The 20,695-nt window shown below is 45.9% G+C and overlaps 1 protein-coding gene across 4 annotated transcripts in view; it reads left to right on the forward strand.

Annotated features, from left to right (window-relative positions):
* Positions 1-20,695, forward strand: part of ATXN7 (ataxin 7) — a 134,070-nt gene that overhangs the window by 103,569 nt on the left and 9,806 nt on the right. For all 4 annotated transcript variants that reach the window (XM_027523259.1, XM_027523260.1, XM_027523258.1 and 1 more), the window contains 6 exons: positions 8,691-8,940; positions 10,988-11,247; positions 11,715-11,797; positions 16,272-16,537; positions 17,983-18,181; positions 18,486-18,607. In XM_027523259.1, the coding sequence (XP_027379060.1) occupies positions 8,691-8,940; positions 10,988-11,247; positions 11,715-11,797; positions 16,272-16,537; positions 17,983-18,181; positions 18,486-18,607 (1,180 nt within the window). The remainder of the gene's footprint in view (positions 1-8,690; positions 8,941-10,987; positions 11,248-11,714; positions 11,798-16,271; positions 16,538-17,982; positions 18,182-18,485; positions 18,608-20,695) is intronic.

The following is a 20,695-nucleotide window of genomic DNA, read 5'->3' on the forward strand; positions in this document are numbered from 1 at the left end:
CAAGGGACCTGGAATACTTTAGTGGGCCTTTTATTTCCGTCATAAAGCACTGACTTCAAGAGCTTGATAATTTGATTATAGACCTTGGCTAAAAGTTGTTTCAAGTGGCCCAAGTGTTATAAATGACTCTCATTTCTGCACTTTCCCCCTATGTTTGAATTTTAAAACACCTCTGCGTTAGGGGGAGGAAAAATGCATTTGGCAGAAGTTGCAGTTGGAGACTAATTTGTTAGGGCAGCCAGTGTTGAAATCATCCTTTTCAGTTAAGTCTCTCTAGTGGAAATGATGCCGCGGGCTTTGTGGTAAAGACTTTTCCTTCCTCGCTGTTATCCAGTGCCGTTGGTAACCCACCTAAGCATGCTCTGAGAGGGCCTCCTGGCTCCAGTTTTGGCTTTTGGCTCACTACCCTTTGAGGTACTGCACGTCAGAGGTCAGCACTGGATCCCCCAGCTTGAGATTTGAACATTCCAGGCACAGTCCCACCGATTTGCTTCCTTTTTAGCATCAGACTATGCACTGGTTGCTCTGGAGTATTCCAATCAAGTCCTTGGGACCCTCCAGAAACTGAATCAAAGAAAAAGCAGATTTATGGTTAAAAGATAATATGTAAGGACAGGAGTAGAATTGGATTGTGTTTGTTGGTCAGACATGTGATACTGCTTTTAGAAAAGAACAAGAATGTTTACAGGGAGAAGTTGAAGGTGAGAGCAGTGAGGAGATATTGTTAAATGTGTTATGTCTACTTCCAGTCCGTGATGTGACTTTAAAAGTGTGCTAATTTTTTTTTTAATAGTTACTCGGGAAAAAAATAGTTGTGTCAAACCCAAAGTCATGGTTTCACAGATACTGCTTAGGACGTTGCTTAACTGGGTATGCCTAGTCAGTTGCTGTAATATATATATATAATATATATTATGCAGGCTTAGATATAGTCTGCCTCGAGTCCTGATCTTTGATGTTTCATAGGGGTCGTACTCCTTATGAAACACAGATGATGCCAGTTTGACCCCTTGTAAGTTGTGTTTGGTGGCCCCAAAACTGAAATATGATGGTTACTTTGGGTTAATTAGGACCTATGAGTGCCACATAGCAGTTATTTCCAACCTGAATGTAAAATAAGCAATTTAAATTTTTGAAAGGGCTGCTTAATGAATGACCCAGCGTTTCTAAACTGAGCTTTTGGTGTATTCAGTTATTACTTACTATGTCTGGCCAAAGGATCTGTGTTTTACATTTTATAGCCATATGTAAGCTTGATTATTAAAAATCCTTGCTTTCAATGGGAGTAGTTATAGAGTATTAGTGGAATGGGACTGTAAGAGACACCATGAAATCTTACATTCCTTGACCTGTGGGTTGGTAGTTCTCATAAGGCCTTTCTAGGATGTCCCTAACGGTCCAATAATTAAGACTCCACACCTCCACTGCGTGGGGCATGGGTTCAGACCCTGGTTGGGAAACTTAAGATCCTGCAAGCTGTATGGCTTGGCCAAGAAAAGAAGGGGAAAAAGGTCTTTCTGTAACTGAGTATTCATTCTGTTTAACCTCACCTGACCTAACCCACCCAAAATCGTGAGTTTCACTTAGAGAAAAATTTGGGAGTTTGGGGAGCCATTGCTTAGATCACCTGCATAAAACGCCACCTTTGGATCCGTAAACGACCAGCACTTTTCTTTTCACCTGCAGTTCTTCCTAAGTGACTCAGTTCTCTTAGGAAAATGGGCCAGCTTTTTAATTATAAAGTAATTTAACGTGAATGAATGTCTTTTTGGGTTGCTTTATGAATGTATTCATTTTTAATGAATTGTAAAAGTTCTGAGCTCTCCACTGAGATGAGCTTAGTATCTTCCCGGACTGACATGTAAACTAAATCTATAAACTTCAGTGTTTACCACACTGGAGAAGGTGCAGTGGGTTTGCTTTGTTCTTTAGTGATTTCTGCCTGCTTGAATAATGAGCAGGCCTTTCCCACTTGGTGTCTGTAAGTGTCACCACCTGAACTTAACAGGGAGCCTCTGTCTTCCTGGCTATGGAGTTCCCGGTCCCTGGTCCACAGTGGGCTTTACAACTGTTACTTAAACCCTGCAGCCCTGCAGGTAGGCTTGACAGATGAAGAGTCCGCCAAAGTAGGTGGAGTTAGGGCTTTGCCCAGGGTGTCACCCAGCTAGTTAGTGACAGAGCAAGGATTTGAACCCACGTGTCTCTGACTCCAAAGTTCTTGCTGTTTCAAGTGATCTACTAAAAAAAAGACGACTTTTTTTTGGGGGGGGGGTTTACTTTGGATTCTATTCAAACTGGTTAATTAATCGAGAGTTTGTCCAACAGACTCTGTCAGAAAGATGACCGGGAGCAGAGCGTGACTGCAAGCGTGCCTTGGCGCTGGTCAGCAGGGGACCAGTCTCACCCTGTGAAACAGGCGTTTGCTGCTCCTCCTCATGGGTTCTTTGTAGCACATAGGCGTCTGGGAACTTTGTAAGTGATTCTTTTTAGCCAAGCCAGAAAGGCAGCCTGACAAGCACTTTCTAGAAAAAAAAATCATTGTTAAAACCATCTTAAATGTTTCCCTGAGGGGGCGGGGTGGGGGGGGTGGGATGAACGTAACACTGACTGAGATCACAGCCAACCTTTAGGTTAGCAACTTCCAAATAGACACTAAATCCACAACAACCTGGTTTTCCCTTGAACAGATTGTGGCTCCCCACCCCAACTTTACCAAAGCTTTGTCTTATACGTGTTGTATGCTCTGACTGTGCAGCCCTCTGTGCAGCCCGAGCAATAGCCTGCACTTGCTGAGCGCTTGGAAAGAGGATATATGACCCGCCATCACCCTTCCCTTCAGCCTGCCTTTGGACTGTGCATCCTGGTCTGCTCATAACGCCACTTAAGGGCAGGTGGACTGTCCTGGCTCCAGCCTGGGCACTAGAGTCAGCCTCCCTGGGCTCGCATGCTGATCCTGCCTCTGGGTTAGCTGGGTGATGTTGGGCAACCAACTTGAGTTCTCTAAAGCCTTGGCTTTCTCCTCTGGAAAGGGGGGGTCATGGAAGTGTCTGCTCTGTAGGAAGATGGTTAGGGCTAAATGACATAGCCCCTGTAAAATTTTGTTGTGTGGTGCCTGTTGTGTGTGGTCTCTGCCCGATCAACTCCTGTTGCTGCTATTGTTGAAGGTGAGACTTAACATTAATCAGTTGTTCAGACCATAAAAGATGAGCAAAAGGTTTAATAAAATACCAGAAAAGGGCCTTGAGTAAAAATAGTTTTGTGGGGTTTTCTGAGCTGTTCACCGCTGTGCCTGCTCTTTCATGATGCTTGTGAAGAGTGAGGCAAATTGATACCATGCTTGGGAGTGATAATAGGCCTTGCTTTATTTTGGCATGTGTGGAACTGAGGCCAGAAGACCAACTGATCTCTCTTTTTTAAAAGTATGTGTTTGATAAACAAGTAAACCATGTTTGTTATAGAAAAACAATATGCAAATGTTTTTCAGAAATAGACCTGTAGGCCAAGGGATGACCACTTAGCAAATGACAGATATTTTTGTAGACTTTTTTTCAAGCATGAATGATTTGAAGTTAACAGTGTTTTTTGACTGCATTTTAGGTTTGTATCCTAACTTTGACAGTTGTACATCATAAGTTATTTTTAGGTTTTTTTTTTTTTTTTTTCTCAAAGCAATATATATGGCTTTTAAAGATCTAATTATTTGCTTTGAACTCCTTTTTGGTTTGTACCTAGGTGTCAACACTTATATATGCATTTTGTTTTTGAACCTCAGTATAAATCCACAATTGATTATAAGCTCAGTATTCTTGGTTACTTTCTGTTTTGGAAGACTTACAATTGTCCTGTCCCCTACCCATCCCAGTACCCTACCCTGGCCTGCAGTGGCGTCACAGGAGAAAGAAAGGCCAATGCACCCGTCTCTTGCTGTCTCTCTCTTGCTCCCTCTGTCTCTGACCGCACATCTATTTGCCTGTGTGGTCGCCCCCAACCCGCCACTGCTACACAGGCACTGCGCCCTCACCCACTCGTGTCTGTCTTTCTGTCTGTGTCTGTCCGTCTGCCTGTCTTTCCTGCTTGCTGGAGCCCGTCACAGGGCCCTCCTCACTTTGGGACAGACTCTGCTTTTTCTGGGCCAGTGCTAGGCTCTGGAGAGAGGAGTGCTGTGAAAATTCAACTCGGGCTCTTCACCAAACCACACTGCAGTCACGCTTAGCATCTGGCCACCAGTTTGTCCACTTAGGATAAGGTCCCTAACCCTACCCATAAGTTGCCCATTTCCCTTTTGATCTAGAAACAAAACACGTTTAAAAATCTTAAGAAAATTAAGGGCCCAGCTTGAAAGCTTGGGGAGAGTCCAACACAACTATAATTTAATTTGGTTTTTTCATCTTTATTTTCTTGTGAAGGGAAAGCCAGATGCCGCCCTTTCCAGTGAATAAGTTAGCAGACCATGATGTGAAGGAACAGCTTAATTCAGCAGCGTGACGAGGGTTTGAGCTGGCACTTTTCAGCCAGGATCACATTTACACACACACACACACACACACACACACACACACACACACACAGTCTGTTTCAAGTTTTAGTGAATGAAAGAAATTCACATGATAGATTGCCATTGTAAATTTTTAAGCAGCTTTTATTGTTGCAGTAGGAAATATAACTTTTTTGATAAGTTATTGGTACATCAGCTGACTTTTAGTGTTAGAAAACTTTGAATCTGGATTTTTCTAATGCAAAATCCCATATCAAGAGTTAATAGACAAGGGAAAAAAAAAAGCATTAACTGAAGAAAAAGGGAGAGTGGACTATAATGAGAATAGAAAACTGAAAGGGCAGGAACTTCCTTGGGGTCCAGTGGTTAGAACCCTGTGTCCCTCTGCCAGGGGCACGGGTTCAATCCTGGCTGGGGAACTGAGACCTCATATGCCATGCAGTGTGGCCAAAAAAGAAAATTGAAAGAACAAACTGAAATTGCAGTCAGTTCTGCTATAACAAAACATGCATTCCTAAAAAATTACTGCACTATGCAAAGTTGTGCAATAAAACCCACAAGAGACTCATTAGAAAAATGGGATAATGGGCACAAACGGTCAAAACTTAATCAGTGAGTGACACTGAGAAAGGTAGGACCCTAACAAGAATGGTAGCACAGTTGTGTGTGTATTAAATGCTTTGAAAAATGCCTAAATACTCTAATATGAGTTTTCCTTGAAGACAGCCTGGCACGCGCTTCTGAAGGTCGAGGTCAGCAGGGTTTCAGGTTGTAAGCTGCTGTGAAGTGGTGGAAGGAAGCCTATCCGAAATGGAGGGAAATGTCGCACCAGCTGTGGGTGGCGTGGCTCCTCACGTCCGTGGTGAACTGGGGTGGCTGGTGGATGTTTGGTGGGGGTGAGCAGACTGAGGGTGTGTGCTTTTATTTTCACTGGCTTAGTTCAACCAGGTGTCGTTTTCTGTGTCCACCTAGTGCTTCTTACAGAGGAAATCTCACAAAAGCAAATGCAGAAATTCTTCATGCTGAAATCATTCCCTAGTAGATCAGTGGCTTCAGAATTACTTTCTGTCTTCAAGATGATCATTACAGAAGATTAATTAGGTTGATAATTTACATCATTTGATATAAGAGAAAATACATCACTTTCACTCAGAGACACTTGAGAATTCTGATAACACGTCAAATTGTAAAAGGAATGTATTTCCTAGAAGTCAAAGATCTGGTTGGAAGTTTTTTCCCCCTCTTTGTATTACAGATATTGTGGTATTCCTTAGTACTCTTCCACTGGGGATACACAGGATGATTTTTGTGGCTGAATATGGATGAATATTTTTATATTTAATTTATATCAGAAGTGTAATGTATATTACAGACTTTTAAAACCTATTTTATACATACTATTGTTTGGGGAAAATATCTCTCAACTGAATGATACCCTATTTCATGCTAGGCCATCTGAAAATAGATTGGGAGGGGCAGTTTTGATTGGGGGTAGATTCAGGTTGCCCTTGGTGGAGTGGTACCATTTACTGGTGATGAGGGGCTCGGGGAACAGGAATTTTAACCACCCTGAGGTCCTGTACGAGAATTGTTGTGTCCAAAACACCAGTGATATCCCCATAAGAGACTGGTGAATATTGGATTAGGGAGGAACAGTGGAGTTGATCGTTTACATAGAAATGTTGAGTGAAAAATAGTATTTTATGTGGCAGATGTGGACTTCCTCAGCTGTGGTTAATGGTCCTGGAGACATTAGCCTGGTGTTAGGCAGTCTCTCACCATTGGCTGAGCAGTGGAATCACACAGAACTTGTAAGCATCTGAATGCCCAGGCCACAGAAAAATCAGAATCAGAATCTCTGAGAGTGGAAGTGAAGAAGCATCAGTATTTTTTTTAGCTCATTAGGTTATGCCCATGAGTAGCCAGGGTTGAGAAGTACTGGTCTGGGACCATGTGAGAATCACTCTCTTCACAAGAAGAGCTGCACCAGTCAGGCCAATGTTAACTGAAGGCCTACTCTGTGCCGGGTTGTCAGGGGCGGCTAACTGAGGCAATAAGCTCCGTCATCCAAGGGAGTCGGGAAATGGAAACAGATTTTCGCAGTCCTGGCTGACAAGGGCTGATGCTTGAAAGTACATTCAGAGTATCTGGGGATCACAGAAGAGAAGGAAACTTAATTTTTTTTTTTTTTTTTAAAGAAATCCTCAGATGCCAAATTAACTTATTTTGGCTTTCCCTCCCTTACACACAACTGTCATATCTGAGGAAGAAAGCAGCAGGCACTTATAAATGACTACCAGTTAGGCCTTCCTAACTTGGTTGTAGCCTTTGTTTGTTCTAGTTGGAGAATTTGAATTCTGTTTATAGATAACATAATAATTTTGTCCTAGTGTAGAGCAGGCTCTTAGTACCTCATAAAGCATCAGTGACCAGATGTCCTTCTGCGAATAACTCAGCACAGCTTCACTGGTTAAAAAAGACATTTGGAAATAAACCATTTACATGATGGGAAAACAATGGAAACAGTGACAGACTTTATTTTCTTGGGCTCCAAAATCACTGCAGATGGTGACTGCAGCCATGAAATTAAAAGATGCTAGTACCTTGGAAGAAAAGCTATGACTAACCTAGACAGTATATTAAAAAGCAGAGACATAACTTTGCCTATAAAGGTCCATTTAGTCAAGGCTATGGTTTTTCCAGTAGTCATGAATGGATGTGAGAGTTGGACCATAAAGGAGGCTGAGCGCCAAAGTATTGATGCTTTTGAACTGTGGTGTTGGAGAAGACTCTTGAGAGTCTCTTGAACTGCAAGGAGATCAAACCAGTCAATCCTAAAGGAAATCAGTCCTGAATATTCATTAGAGGCACTGATGCTGAAGCTCCAATACTTTGGCCACCTGATGCAAAGAACGGACTCAGTAGAAAAGTACCTGATGCTGGGAAATATCTAAGGCAGGAGGAGAAGGGGACCACAGAGGATGAGACGGTTGGTAGCATCACTGACTCAATGCACATAAGTTTGAGCTAGCTCCGGGAGTTGGTGATGGACAGGGAAGCCTGGTGTGCTGCAGTCCATGGGGTGGCAAAGAGTTGGACACTACTGAGTGACTGAACTGAACTGTAGTCAAATTGATTCTAATATGCGATTTTTAAAATATTCATATAGCTTCCATGTTGTGAGAAATAGATGTTGAGTCACATACATTTTTAAACCTAAGAGTTAAGCAAACATGCCATTTTAAAGTACAAGTTTAACTGAAGGTAATTACTAAGCTACCAGCATAAGGTACTTAAGAAGATAAAGTTACTAAATAATGTACTTGTTTCTGATGGTAACATTCTTCAGCTCTCGATTTATTTAGTATGCATTGCCTTACTCTGAGAGAACCTGATTCTCTAGTGGATAGACTTATTTTCAGTTAAACCTGTGTAGTTCTTGCTTAACCATGAATTACTTCCTGGTTTATAAAACAGGCAAAGCTATTTGTGGTATTTTTGTCTTACGCCTTTGGCATCTTAGTGGTGTGAACCAGAGCTGTGCCATCTGTAGTCAAGTAAGATTATTTTAAAAGTGGGGGAGGGGTTGGGGGAGGGGAGTGAAGTGATTCACTGGAAAATTTCAGCACAGATTCATAAGGAATGATAAGATAACCCTAGAAACATTCTTATTTGGTGTCATGTGCTGGTGGGTAGTGACAAAAAAATAAAATGAAAGTACAACTTGTTTCTTAACACTTTGCTGTTTTGAAAATTGGAGATATCCCGCACTAGAAAGGAAGAAATAATTCTGTGTGGTGTCAATGAACAGAGTTCTGGAGATGAATGAATAATTTTGCCCTCTCTGACTACAAATTGGAGTCAGTGAGGTTTATTTCTAAAATGCAAAACCCAGTAGTCTCAGGTTTAAAGTGGCTATTTAATTTCCTAGTGGTTATCTATGTATGATAAACCTCTTTATGGTGAAATGTTTTCTTAAGCAGAAGGACCAGTTCCTAGAATCCAGAATAAGTCTGTAGGGCCTAGATAAGCCATTTCTGAAAGCTGGTGAGTTTAATATATTTTCACTTAGTGACACATTTTTTGAACCTAAATGTGTTGATTTCAGGGGACTCCTCCAGGGTTCCATTGAAGACTTGCCTGAAACTGTTTTTTCTCCACCCCCCCACCCCCCCCACTTTGTTTTCCTTTTCAGAAAGAAGACATAGCTCATCCAGCAAGCCTTCTTTGGCCGTTCCTCCCACTTCAGTGTTTTCCTTCTTCCCTTCTCTGTCCAAAAGCAAAGGAGGCAGTGGAAGTGGAAGCAGCCGTTCTTCCAGCGGAGGTGTCCTGAGCACATCCTCGTTAAGTTCCAAGTTGTTGAAATCGCCCAAAGAGAAACTGCAGCTCAGGGGGAACAGGCCAATGCATCCCATTCAGCAAAATAGAGTCCCCCATGGTAGAATGTGAGTATGGCTCAGAGGGTTCTTAAAGCTCACCGGCCGCAAGTGGAACTGTGTACACAAGTAGCCTGTGAGAGTGTCTGTGGATAATGTAGAAGAAAGCCCACTTTGGGGGACATCCAGATACACGTTGTTGTTTCTTTTTGTTTCCCTATTACAGCTTGGGCAACTTTGCAGAGTCATGATAGCAATAATGATCAGGTTAATAATACTTATCTACTGATCCTTTCTTCTGTGCCAGCTGTTGAGATTTAGTTGCGTGTATTGTCATTTACTTATCACAGCAATCCTGTGTAATAGATACTGTGGTTATCTCCTTTATGTGCACAATGAGAGGGAAGCATGAAAAGATTTAGCCATGGGACTCTCCAGTCGAACAGGCCTGAGGTTCAAATCCCGCCCCTGTCACTTGCTAGCTGAGGGGCCTTAGCCAAGGCCCTGTTTTTCTCGGAGTTTTAAGACCATGGCCCCTGTGCAGGGTCGCTGGGACGGTAGGATTCATGTGTTAGAGTCAGTTAGCCAGTCAAGGCTGCTAGTGTCAGCCCCGCAGGAGACTGTGCAGGAAGGGGTGCTGGTGCTGCTGCCACTGATGCTAACAGTGAGAATAAAAACCAGAGACCCCCAGAAGCTGTTCTAGGGTTTTCTGGGCCTTGCAAAGCAAATAGGGAAGCAGTGCTTCCTCCCACCCCCTGACTTGGGTTCACGTCAGAGCACTGATGAGGGGAAGCTGAAAGAGGTTCCCACTACGAGGACAGGCCTTGACAAGTTTCCGCGGTGGCTCCATAGCTGGCAGGCTCTGTGTGGTCACGTGAAGAGCAGCCGCTCATGGAAACCCGTCCTGCCGGCTCATGGCATCCCTCGGCCTTGGTGGCGGGTGGCTTTTCCCTGGCCCGCCTCCCTGTGGAGGGTATGCCATACGTCTCAGTCCCAAGGTCTGATAACCTGGTTAATCTTCGGGCAGCGGCCACACCTGCTCTTGTGCACAGACCTTGCCAGCTTGGAGAGGCCATGGCATCTTGTGGTATCTCTGCCACTGTCGGGCTGCTCCAGGTACAGCTGTTTGGTGCTGTTTGTCCTGGTTGCTAAGCCCCCAGCCTCCACTCATCTGTCAGAAGCGCAAGTACAGCGGGCTTGGCTTTCGTTCCTGGAGCTGTCAGAGCGCCAAAGAAAATGCCAGTGCAGCGTGTAAGTCACTCGCCAGCTTAACAGCTGTTAGAGCACTGACTGCGTTGGACAAAATGTACAAAACCTCACTGGTCCAGATTTTCTGTGTCTGTAGCTGGGCTTTAGATGGGGACCAGGCCAGCTGTTAGCTTCGAAGCAGTGTTTGCCACCCAAGTGACAGGATCGGTAAGACGCCAAGAAAAATCAGTTCTTGGTTAGTGATCCAGGTATTCAGTGCTCACGAGCTGGGTGCCAGGCACTTAGATTCCAGGCTCCTGTCAGGGAAGCCTTCTTCAGGGTCTGGAGAATTACCGCTTCAGTGACACGTCATGTCCTAATTAAACCTGGATCTTCCTCGTTGACAGGGGCAGAGAGGCTCTTCTTGGAGATAAACTATAAGGCATCATTCAGTTCTTCTGAGTCCATAGTGACCTTTCTTGGAAATGTTCTCTAATTTCAGTTGCGCTCTTCTCTACTCACTCATTTTACTTCATTTTGATGGATCAGTTCTTAAAAATGACAGTTCTCAAAAGATATCCTCACAGGGTCCTGGAGTAGTCTCTGGTCCTTTGAGACCCTTTCATATTTTGCTGCTTGCAGGAGTTGCATTGGGTAACAGGCTCATGTGTAAGATTGTTCTGGAATGAAGAAAGGCCACGCAAATGTGATAGTTCCTCTGGAGCTCTCTGCCTCTCCAGAAAGGCTTATGGATAAAGGTTTGCTGAGTTTTCTGCATAGTCCTAACAGATTGTCCCAAGGTGCCTTTGGGAACCTAGCTCTGCATGGCACATAGGTAGACCGAGGTTCTGCCTCATCCCTCTGGCTTGCCAGTCTCCTGGGGCTGCAGGGCACTCAGGTGCTGGTGTTCTCACTTCCCCTACAACAGCATGACGCCCTCTATCAAAGTGGAAAAGATTCATCCGAAGATGGATGGCACACTACTGAAATCCGCGGTGGGGCCCACCTGTCCTGCTCCTGTGAGCTCCTCAGTCAAGCCTGGCCTTAACTGCCCCTCAATACCAAAGCCAACCTTGCCTTCACCTGGACACATTCTGAATGGCAAAGGGCTTCCTGCACCGCCTGTTCTGGAAAAGAAGTCAGAAGATTACTCCAATAACAGGAAGTTTTTAAATAAGAGATTATCAGGTAACTTCATATTTTTTCTCTCAGTATTTCTTTTTCTATTAACTGGGCATTCCTGGGGGAGCAAATCAACTATTATTAGAAGTCCTCCTTTTAGAACTAGCCAACTTCAGCTTTCAGATGGAGTTCCCTAAGTTGTGTCCTTGACCTCCTCCTCCTCGGTTTTAAAGTGCACGTGTGTGTAGGCGACATAAAAGTAGCTTTCTAGTGGCGTGTTCTTGAATGAGTAGTGAGGAATGCTGGCTCACATGGTCCCTCTCCTTCGTCTGGTGACTACAATGCCCATCCTCTCAGTGATGTCGTGACTTTTTTTTTCATTGCTCAAAACATTTTATTTTTTCCATTTATTGATAATGTGATAGAGTTGCTTCAAGTTATAATTTGCCTGAAATAAGAGAATCTCAGATTTCTATTTTCAGAATAAATGAAGGAGTGTTGAACCCATGGTAATGTCTGTGTGCTTTTGACAGAAAGAGAGTTTGATCCTGACATCCACTGTGGGGTCATCGACCTCGACACCAAGAAGCCCTGCACCCGGTCTTTGACATGCAAGGTAGGGAGGGGCCCTGGGGAGAGCCCAGTGCTCCGGGAAGCTGGGGGCCGGGGCTGCGCAGCGCTGCCCCCCCGGGTCTCTCTCACCCACAGGGCCTCTGTTCTGGTGACTTTCCTGGATTTTTAAGGGCGGTGTTGGCTCTGTTTTGATGGAGAACACCTCCAATTCAGAACACGTGGGGCTGTTGTTATAAACTGCTGTTCTGAACTGCCCCCAGCGGGCATTGTTGTTTCCAGGAGGACAGTGTTTTCCCCTAATCAATCTGTTATCATCAATGCCTTTAATTTGAGAGGCTCCCCTTTACTGTGTTTTGAAGTGTACTGACATAGGATACATCCAGAAATTTCCTTTGCATGTATGGGTAGATTCTTAAAATGTTTGTGTGATTCTTAAAATGTTTGTGTAATCTCTGGTTCTTAATTTTACAGCAATTTAAAAAATCTGTGACTTTGAGATAGTGTTATTTTTTTAGTTTTAAAAAACCCAGGTCACGTGTAATCCTATATCTGTGTGTGCACACACACACACACAAGTATGTATATCGGTGTGTGTATACATATGCATCAGTTTGTTCAGTTGCTCAGTCGTGTCCAACTCTTTGTGACCCCGTGGACTGCAGCACACTGGGCTTCCCTGTCCATCACCACATCCCTCCTGGAGCTTGCTCAAACTCACGTCAGTTGAGTCAGTGATGCCATCCAATCATCTCATCCTCTGGCTTCCCCTTCTCCTCCCGCCTTCAATCTTTCCCAGCATCAGGGTCTTTTCCAATGAGTCAGTTCTTCGCATCAGGTGGCCAAAGTATTGAAGTTTCAGCTTCAGCATCAGTCCTTCCAATGAATATTCAGGTCTGACTTCCTTTAGGATGGACTGGTTGGATCTCCTTGCAGTCCAAGGGACTCTCAAGAGTCTTCTCCAACACCACAGTTCAAAAGCATCAATCACACACACGATGAAAATGTAAAGATTCTCCCTTTCTTCCCTGAGTTTTCCTTAGAAAACTCAGCCAGTGTGCTCATGAGAAGGTGGTGTATTTACTATAAAATTAGTGTGGATGTAGGGGTGGCTTCAGTAGACCCTCTGTAAATGAGCATATATGTTTATGTCCCCAGCTACCCTGCAGATGGGTTCAAAAAGTATTCAGAATCATTGCCTTGAAGTAATTTTAAAGCCATTGTTTGGCGACGGTTAAAAATTATAGAAGTTAGTGGTGTTCACTACAAATTAATAAAGTTTTTGATGTATTATAGTAAATTTTGCCAAGGATTATGTTTGAATAAAGACATTCAGGTTCCACTTCATCCACTAAACAGTGGAAGAATATTCAGATCTTCAGAAATGAGGAATGTTATTTGTAGATAGTTCTTATTAATATTTAATTTTAGTGTGTGGGTTTTATCTTGCAACAAGGTACTGAATATTTTGAGGAAATTGGTCAAGAGCACCTTTAAATATCTAATTTTTAAAGAATTATGGATCCTTTTCTCTGAGGAAAACATACATACACGTGCATGTTCTGAATTTTGCATTTTATCACAGAGGTCATTCCACTTCAAATTCACCTTTGAATCTCCCAGTTAAGAATTCCTCAGGACAAATTGCTTTGCTTTCCGTCGTATTAATTGAACACTTCGAATGGTGCGTTGTCGACGGTAGCCATTTGAGCTCTGTTACACTTGTGTCCCATTCAACGTGAGCGCGTCCCTCAGCCCTGCTCCACACTGTATCACACTTGCCAGCCTCTCTCCACTCTCTCCCTGCCTGCCTGACTCTCAGCCACATAGATTTCTCAGTGTTGTGATAACTGTGGTTAGTGAAGGCTGCTTACTTTACCCAGGATGCTCTTCTTTAATTATCTGTGAGGCATGCTGATGAACCAAAAGCCTTATCAACTCCAGTTCTGCAAGGGATTTGCCCAGTCTTCTTCCTGAACCTTCAGTGGCTTTATGTGGATCCTGCCTTTTTCTCACGTCTCTTCGAGTTGTGCTTGCCCTTCACGTGTTCTGTTAACGGGTCTTGAGCGTCTAGTAGGGTGCTTAGCCTCTCTTTGCATTAGTATGTATCCTTACCCAGGCGGGGCACAAGTGCACCATAGAACTGGCGGAGCACGCAGCATGGCGACTGGCCTGTCCTGGCACAGACGCCCGTGCTTTGCTCTCGTGGTCTGTGGGTCATTGCGTCTCCCTTTCCCTTCCTCTCTTAAGCCATGGGGCTGAACACGCTTGAGCGCCCCAGCTCAGTGTCCCCCGGCTGCTGTCCAGGTCTCTGTTAGGCTGAGGACACTGTCTGCTCTCTTGGCTGTCAGGGCACCTGCCGCTGCCCACTCCTGTCATTCTGTCGTCTGCCTGCCACCCTCGCTATCCCCTCCTCACTTCCTCATCTATCCAGTGTTCTGTTCTGTGTCCTTGCATGTTCATACAGGTAGACTTGGGCTCCTCTCCGTGTAGAAACAGTTACTGCACACACATGTGGGCACAGACCTCCCTCTAGGCCCCAGGATACAGGCTTGAACAAGGCCTGGCTCCTACCCTTTATGGTAAAAGTTACCTCTGATGAGTAATACAAAGAGAGGCCAGGGTAGTCGCAATCTTCACTAGGGGAACTGAGTTGGGGAGGCTCCTTCACCTTAGGCCTACTAGGCTGAACTTCTTGGGGTTTGTCTGGGCAGAAAAGGGGTGGAAGAAACAGCGGAGACAGTTGGTGTGAAGGCTATGGGAGGAGGGCAGAGCAAACAGCTTAGGGTCCACAGGGCAGCCTGGGGGTGGGCAGGAGACAGAGCAAGCAGCACCTGGTGCCAGAGGCGTGGGGAGCAGGGAGCACGGGTGTTAGGGCAAGCCGGGCCCCGGGCCGCCTTACAGCGGGTCTTTATCTGTGGGCTTCAGACAGTTCCCAGAGTTCTGATGGGCAACGTCAGACTGTTCTTCAGAACCCAGTGGAAATGCTATTTACTCTTCAAACCAAGCTTGGGAAATATCCATCATCTCTGCCTACTTTCTTCACTCGGTCTTGCCATGCCGGGCACCAGGGGACGCTCAGATGAGGAGTAGCTCCTCCATCATCTGTCTGAGAGACGGGCGGGTGGACCAGTGACATCGTGCATTCATGTGTGCGTTCAGCGCGTATTGGAGGGCCACTGTTTGTATCTGCTTTTCGTTTGAGCCATTGATGGTGTGCCAGGTGCTGTCCTAGGTGTTTGTACAGCACTGAACAAGACACAGGTTCTTGGCTTCATTTGGGTTACTTTGGGATATATTACATATTAAAGAAAAACAAGTAAAAAGTTTTTTAAAGCCCTACTCATGTTTCTGTCTGTGCCAGGTTACATTTGGGCAGACATAGTTGCAGTGTGACTGATAAGGACTGGGTTATGTTACTGAATTGCACAAGGGAATGAGAAGTCTGACTGTCCTTAAATCCTTCCCGCTGCAGCAGACATGTAAGCCTGTAGGGCAGTGTACTTGTATAATGTGTGGACAGTGAGCACACGAGAATGATCATTTGTAGTGCTGCGGTGGCATGCATGAGGGAAGGACTCGACTCACTCATATTTGGGAGGTGTTATTTGGGCCTCTGTGGTTAGTGGCGCCTTGCTTATTTATTTATTTTTTTAATACCGACAGGGGTCCTGACAGGAAGGAGTGGTCAGGTTTACTTGACCTTTCTTCTTCTCAAGAGTAATTCCAAATTTCTAAAGATGTGACCATTTTTGATTCTGAGATTACACATTGTCTCCAGTTCCAGAAATGCTGTCTGTCCCATTTTCTTGATTTCCATAGTGAGTGCATGTTCATGGAGTTTCACGCTGCTGTGCATCTTTTCCTGTTCACAGTCTGTCTTCTCTTGGATTCACACTCTTTAATTCCCAGATCTCCCTCTGCCGCATCAGCCCCTGTTTCTAGGGTGTCTTTAGCCGCTTCCTCTGTCCTTATGGCATTGTCTCTGGAATAAAGAAGCAGTTGTATTTGATTTTTACTCTCTGGCAGTTACTGAAAGAAGACTTTCTGATACATGTTTATGGGATGTATCATCCCATAAAAGGGAAGTGTTTCTTCCCTTTTAATACTGAAAACTCTAAGTGGCCCAAGAAGAGACTTTCTAGTGGGGTTGGTGACAGTCCTGATCAATGAATTGCTCCAGTGACACAGAACTTAAGGACCTGTCACCTGTTTGTATCGTCTGCCCCTCAGTTACACACCAGGTGGCATGGTTGACTTTTTTTTCTTTCTTCTGGTGGAAGTGACATCACCAGAGTCTTATACATTTGGAGCCTGGAATATCTGCTTCTAGCTTTAAAAAAAAATAAAATTCATACTCTTAAGGTTTTTCCCTTATCAAATGCTAAGCAGCCTTTGATTATGCTAACGGTCTAGATTGCTTTTTTATTGGCATCGGTGTTCTTTGATATATGACATTAAAAAATTATTAATGACATTCCTCCATTTCTGTTTGTTTTGTTGTTGTTTCTGGTGTGTAGACACATTCCTTAACCCAGCGGAGGGCTGTCCAGGGTAGAAGAAAACGATTCGACGTGTTGTTAGCCGAGCACAAAAACAAAACCAGGGAAAAGGAATCGATTCGCCATCCGGACTCTCAGCAACCAGCGCAGCCTCTCAGGGACCCACATCCCACCCCTCCTAGAACGTCACAGGAGCCACACCAAAACTCTCACGGAGTGATTCCCTCCGAATCAAAGCCTTTCATAGCTAGTAAACCTAAACCTCACACCCCCAGTCTTCCAAGGTAAGCCGCATCCTGCAGCTCTCTCCCTCCTTCAGAGAACAGGTGTGCAGCCTGTAGAGTCCTGGTGTGTCATGCTGTTGAGGACAGGCATCAGGCTAGTTGTGAGAAGAGGGCGTGTTTCCTACTTGGGTTTTATTTTAAGAGGAAAAAAAAATTGTTCATCAGTAAGTTTCAACCAGGGCTCTTCGTGGCCAAACACAAGCAGCAGAGTAAAGCTAGATCTGCCTGCTCCACATGAGTGTCTCCTGACCCTGCAGAGCAGGGTGAAGCTGGGTCCTGCCTGTAATAGCGAGGGGGACACCTCACATGGCTTTGGCACCAATTTCCCATTCATGTGTCTTGCTTCTTGCAAAATACAGTAGAAGGGATTCTTGCTAGGGCTAGGCATTCAGCCTGAGTTTTTATAGCATCCTTTTACATGTATCTTCATTCATTCATCTGGGACTCTGGCCGGAGTGCACATTAGGCTTTGGAGCTGTGCAGTGAGCAGCAGGTCAGAACTTAGCCACATCCCTCAGACACAGTGATGGTGGGCTGAGTAAATGCCTGTGTGTGCTTGTATATTTAACCAAGTTCAAGTAAAGGACTTTGTATCCAGAGAGAAGGGAAAAAGGCACAGATAACGGAGGGTCTTGTGTCTCGACCATCAGTATTGGGGCCTTCTGCTTAGGAAAGTGCCGACCCTTGGCTGCTGTTGCTTAATTAACCTTTTCCCCTCACATGTCCGATTCTTGAAATGGTCGCATGAGGGGTGGAAGTGCCTCCCTGTGGAAACCTGAGTGTGTGCCTGAGCCTGTCCCCACGTGAGCCCCTTGGTTCAGCACAGTGGAGGAGTGTTCCGAGCAGGTGCCCCAGAATGCGCCCAGGGCCAGGCCGCTGATCCTTAGCAAGTCCTTTCTTTGGCCACCTTTTCATTAAAGTGCCACCATCTTAAACAAAGTAGGCTTAACTCTAGAAACATGAGGCCTTTCTGTGTTGGAAAAGCACACTACTGTCCATGAGTCCCACCTTCCAGATCACCCACATGAGCCCACCTTCTTTTATCACCTCCTGTCCCTGTTATTGTAGAGCACGTTACCTGTAATTTCACTGATCGCCTTAGTAACCCAGTTCCAAGTGACATTTGAAGAGGAATGAAAGAATTCGCTTAAGTTCCACATACATCTTGCCTTTTTTGGGGAGAATAGGAGGACCAGGTGGGAAGGAGAAAGGTTGTAAGTGACTTTGATTAGACCTGGCAGAAAGCTCCATTTGACATCGTGCGGTTCAGGAGAGAGACCCCTTCGCTCCAGGCACCCTGGATCTGCATCTGTGTACCCAAGGGCTAGTGGTGGCGCCCAGAGCTCCCCTGGTGGTTTTGGATACATGGTTGTATCTGAGTCGAGGCGGCTGATTCCCAGACATATGGTGTGATCTGATCAGTGCTGCACTTTCTGCTCACCAAGGCCTCCAGGCTGCCCTGCTCAGCAAGGTGGGAGTGCCCCCATTGACCCTCCTCCAGTCTATGAGTCTCCACACCCTCCCCTGCCTGCCACTGAGCCAGCTTCTCGGTTATCCAGTGAGGAGGGAGAAGGCGATGACAAAGAAGAGTCTGTTGAAAAACTGGACTGTCATTATTCAGGTCATCATCCTCAGCCAGCATCTGTAAGTTCCACACCCGCCCCCGTGCCGACCCTCCCCACGCAGCAGGGACAGGGCAGTGCCGGGGGGCGTGCCGGGGACCGCAGCATGCCCTCATCCATGCAGGTCGCCCCGAGGCGGCATGCTCTCTGGCGGGCGCATCTGCTGCTGCTCGCAGTCTCTTCCGTGACGCTCAGGGCTAGGCATTGCCACATTCATGCTTCACAGCCCGCGGTCCTCAGTCAGTGCTGTCTGTCCCGGCCGCTCCTTCCCGGGCCGTGCACCCTCAGAGTCCGAGAGCCCAAGCGTTTGCTTTCTTTTTTTGCAGTTTTGCACATTTGGGAGCCGGCAGATTGGAAGAGGCTATTACGTGTTTGACTCCAGGTGGAACCGGCTTCGCTGCGCCCTCAACCTCATGGTGGAGAAGCATCTGAACGCGCAGCTGTGGAAGTGAGTGCCTGTCCGCCACCTCCGGGGCGGGTGGGGCCTTGGGGCTGCATCCTCTTCATTGCTTATGGGGCTGATTTAAGGAAGGTCATCATCTCTCTGATGAACATAAGGGCTTGCCCAGCCCTGGAGGAAGGGCTTGATCATTCGTGCATTCACTCCTGCAGCAGATGTGTCTCGTTCTCGGTGCTGGGGTTTCAGGCCAAGGGGCTCCCAGATGGACGGAGCTCAGGTTCTAGGGCAGGGAGAAACGTGAAAGCCAGGCAACAGAGAACAGACATCATAGCTTGTCATAAGAGAGAATAACAGAAATGCTTATAATCTGTATCTCTTACTGAGATTACTGTAGGCCAGACACCGTAGCAAATACAGTTTTCATAGCTCCAGGCCAGAGGGCTTCATGGAGAACCTGTGTGAAGGGACCCTTGAGCTGAAATGAGTGAGTGAGAAAGAGTAGTCGTGGGACGGGCCAGGAGGAGTGGGTTCCATGCAAGGAGAACAGTGCACATGAAGGTCTTAAGTCAGAAAAGAACGTGGCTTATTTGAGAACCAGCGAGGAGTCTCTTGGAACAAGAGAAGATCCGAGAGGTTGGATGACACCGATTTAGAGCCCTGGGGAGAAGGGTTTCAGGCAAAGGAGCTGTTTGCGCTGGCTTTCAGTTGAAAGTAAGGCGATCGTGTTGTGTGGCCTTACACATGCTCCTGTTTCCCCAGTGTGATTTTAAGTTGAAGAGGAGTTCCGTGGCCCAAAAAGTTTATAACCCAGTCTTTCTGAAAGGAAAGTTTTTTTTTTTTTTTCTGAAAGGAAAGTTTTTGTTATTGCAGGACTTCTCAGAGCCTTTAATGAGTGCTGTTCGTTGTAACTCTCAAATGAACATAGGATGATATCATATATAATGTGGACTGTCAGGCTTTTGTGACCTGGGAACCTGTTTTAGGGGAGCATCTGGGAGACTAGTGTTGGATAGAACCGACTTTGGGAATCACTGAGCTTTGTTAAAGGGGGCTGTCTAGTAGTACCTAGTCATCCCACATCCTCCCTTTGGGCATCATTTACCCTAGTGTCTCCCTGAGTAGACTCTACAAGTACATCTATTTGCCTCTCTGCTTGTGTTTCCTATTATAGTCAGAGGAAGTTGTCAGAGACCTTGGATAGTCCACGATCCAGAGGACCATGTCTATGGTGATTAGTAGGGCTTACATTTGTTCATAGTGAAGACCAGCCCCATGGCACTGTTACTCGGCTTTATTTCATGTTTGTTCCTAGTTCTTACTAGGTAAGAGCTCTAATGAAGTAACAGTGTTTTGACCCAGAGACAGACTTGGGCAGTGGTTTTGGAATATTTTTTGGTGGGGGGGTGGTAGCCTCAGATCAGACAACTTTAAGATGCGTGAAATCTCAGTTTCTTACCCTGTGGGACCTGGAGAGCTCACTGAGGTTACAGATCTGTGGATTTAACATACTCGTCAGGGTTTAGAAGAGTCCCGGGGATTTCTATCCCTGTTACGTTGATGAGTGGTTTACGGCCAGGGTTTGGGTGAGAGACTCTGAGTTGCTTCTTGGTGGCTCCTGCGGAGAGACATCTTTGCACTGTAGTGTCTGAAGCAGCAGGGTCCCCTGGCTGACTGCTGTTCCGTCTCTCTGATGTGTCGCAGTCTGCCTGCCTTATCAGTCACTTGCTCCCAGTGAGGAGGAAACTTTCTTTCCATTACCGTGACCTTTGATTTTAAAAAATCAGTTCAGCAGAGACAGGCTGCTCAGTGATGAGCTGGCATACAGGCCTGGGGTGGGTAGGAGCTTGGAGAGAGGTGCCAGGCCAGATGCTTGAGGAAATGAGTGCTCTCGACACGGGATTGAGGGGGGCTGGCACAGGCAGCCCCTGGGATTTGCCAGGAGCGGCTCAGGACTTCTCAGCAGAGGAGAACTCCTCTTGAGGTGGCGTCTTTGAGGCACTCAAGGAGCCTCCTGATGCAGTCCGGGTCCCACGCCCTGACGCAGCTGCACGTCCTCTCTCCTGCGAGGAGCCCCAGCGCTGTCCTGAGCCCTCGTGCTTCGGTTGCTGTGGCTAAGCCGGGGGTGCGTGGGGGACT

The sequence above is a fragment of the Bos indicus x Bos taurus genome, chromosome 22 (genome assembly GCF_003369695.1).
Source record: "Bos indicus x Bos taurus breed Angus x Brahman F1 hybrid chromosome 22, Bos_hybrid_MaternalHap_v2.0, whole genome shotgun sequence".
In the NCBI taxonomy this organism is placed as follows: domain Eukaryota; kingdom Metazoa; phylum Chordata; class Mammalia; order Artiodactyla; family Bovidae; genus Bos; species Bos indicus x Bos taurus.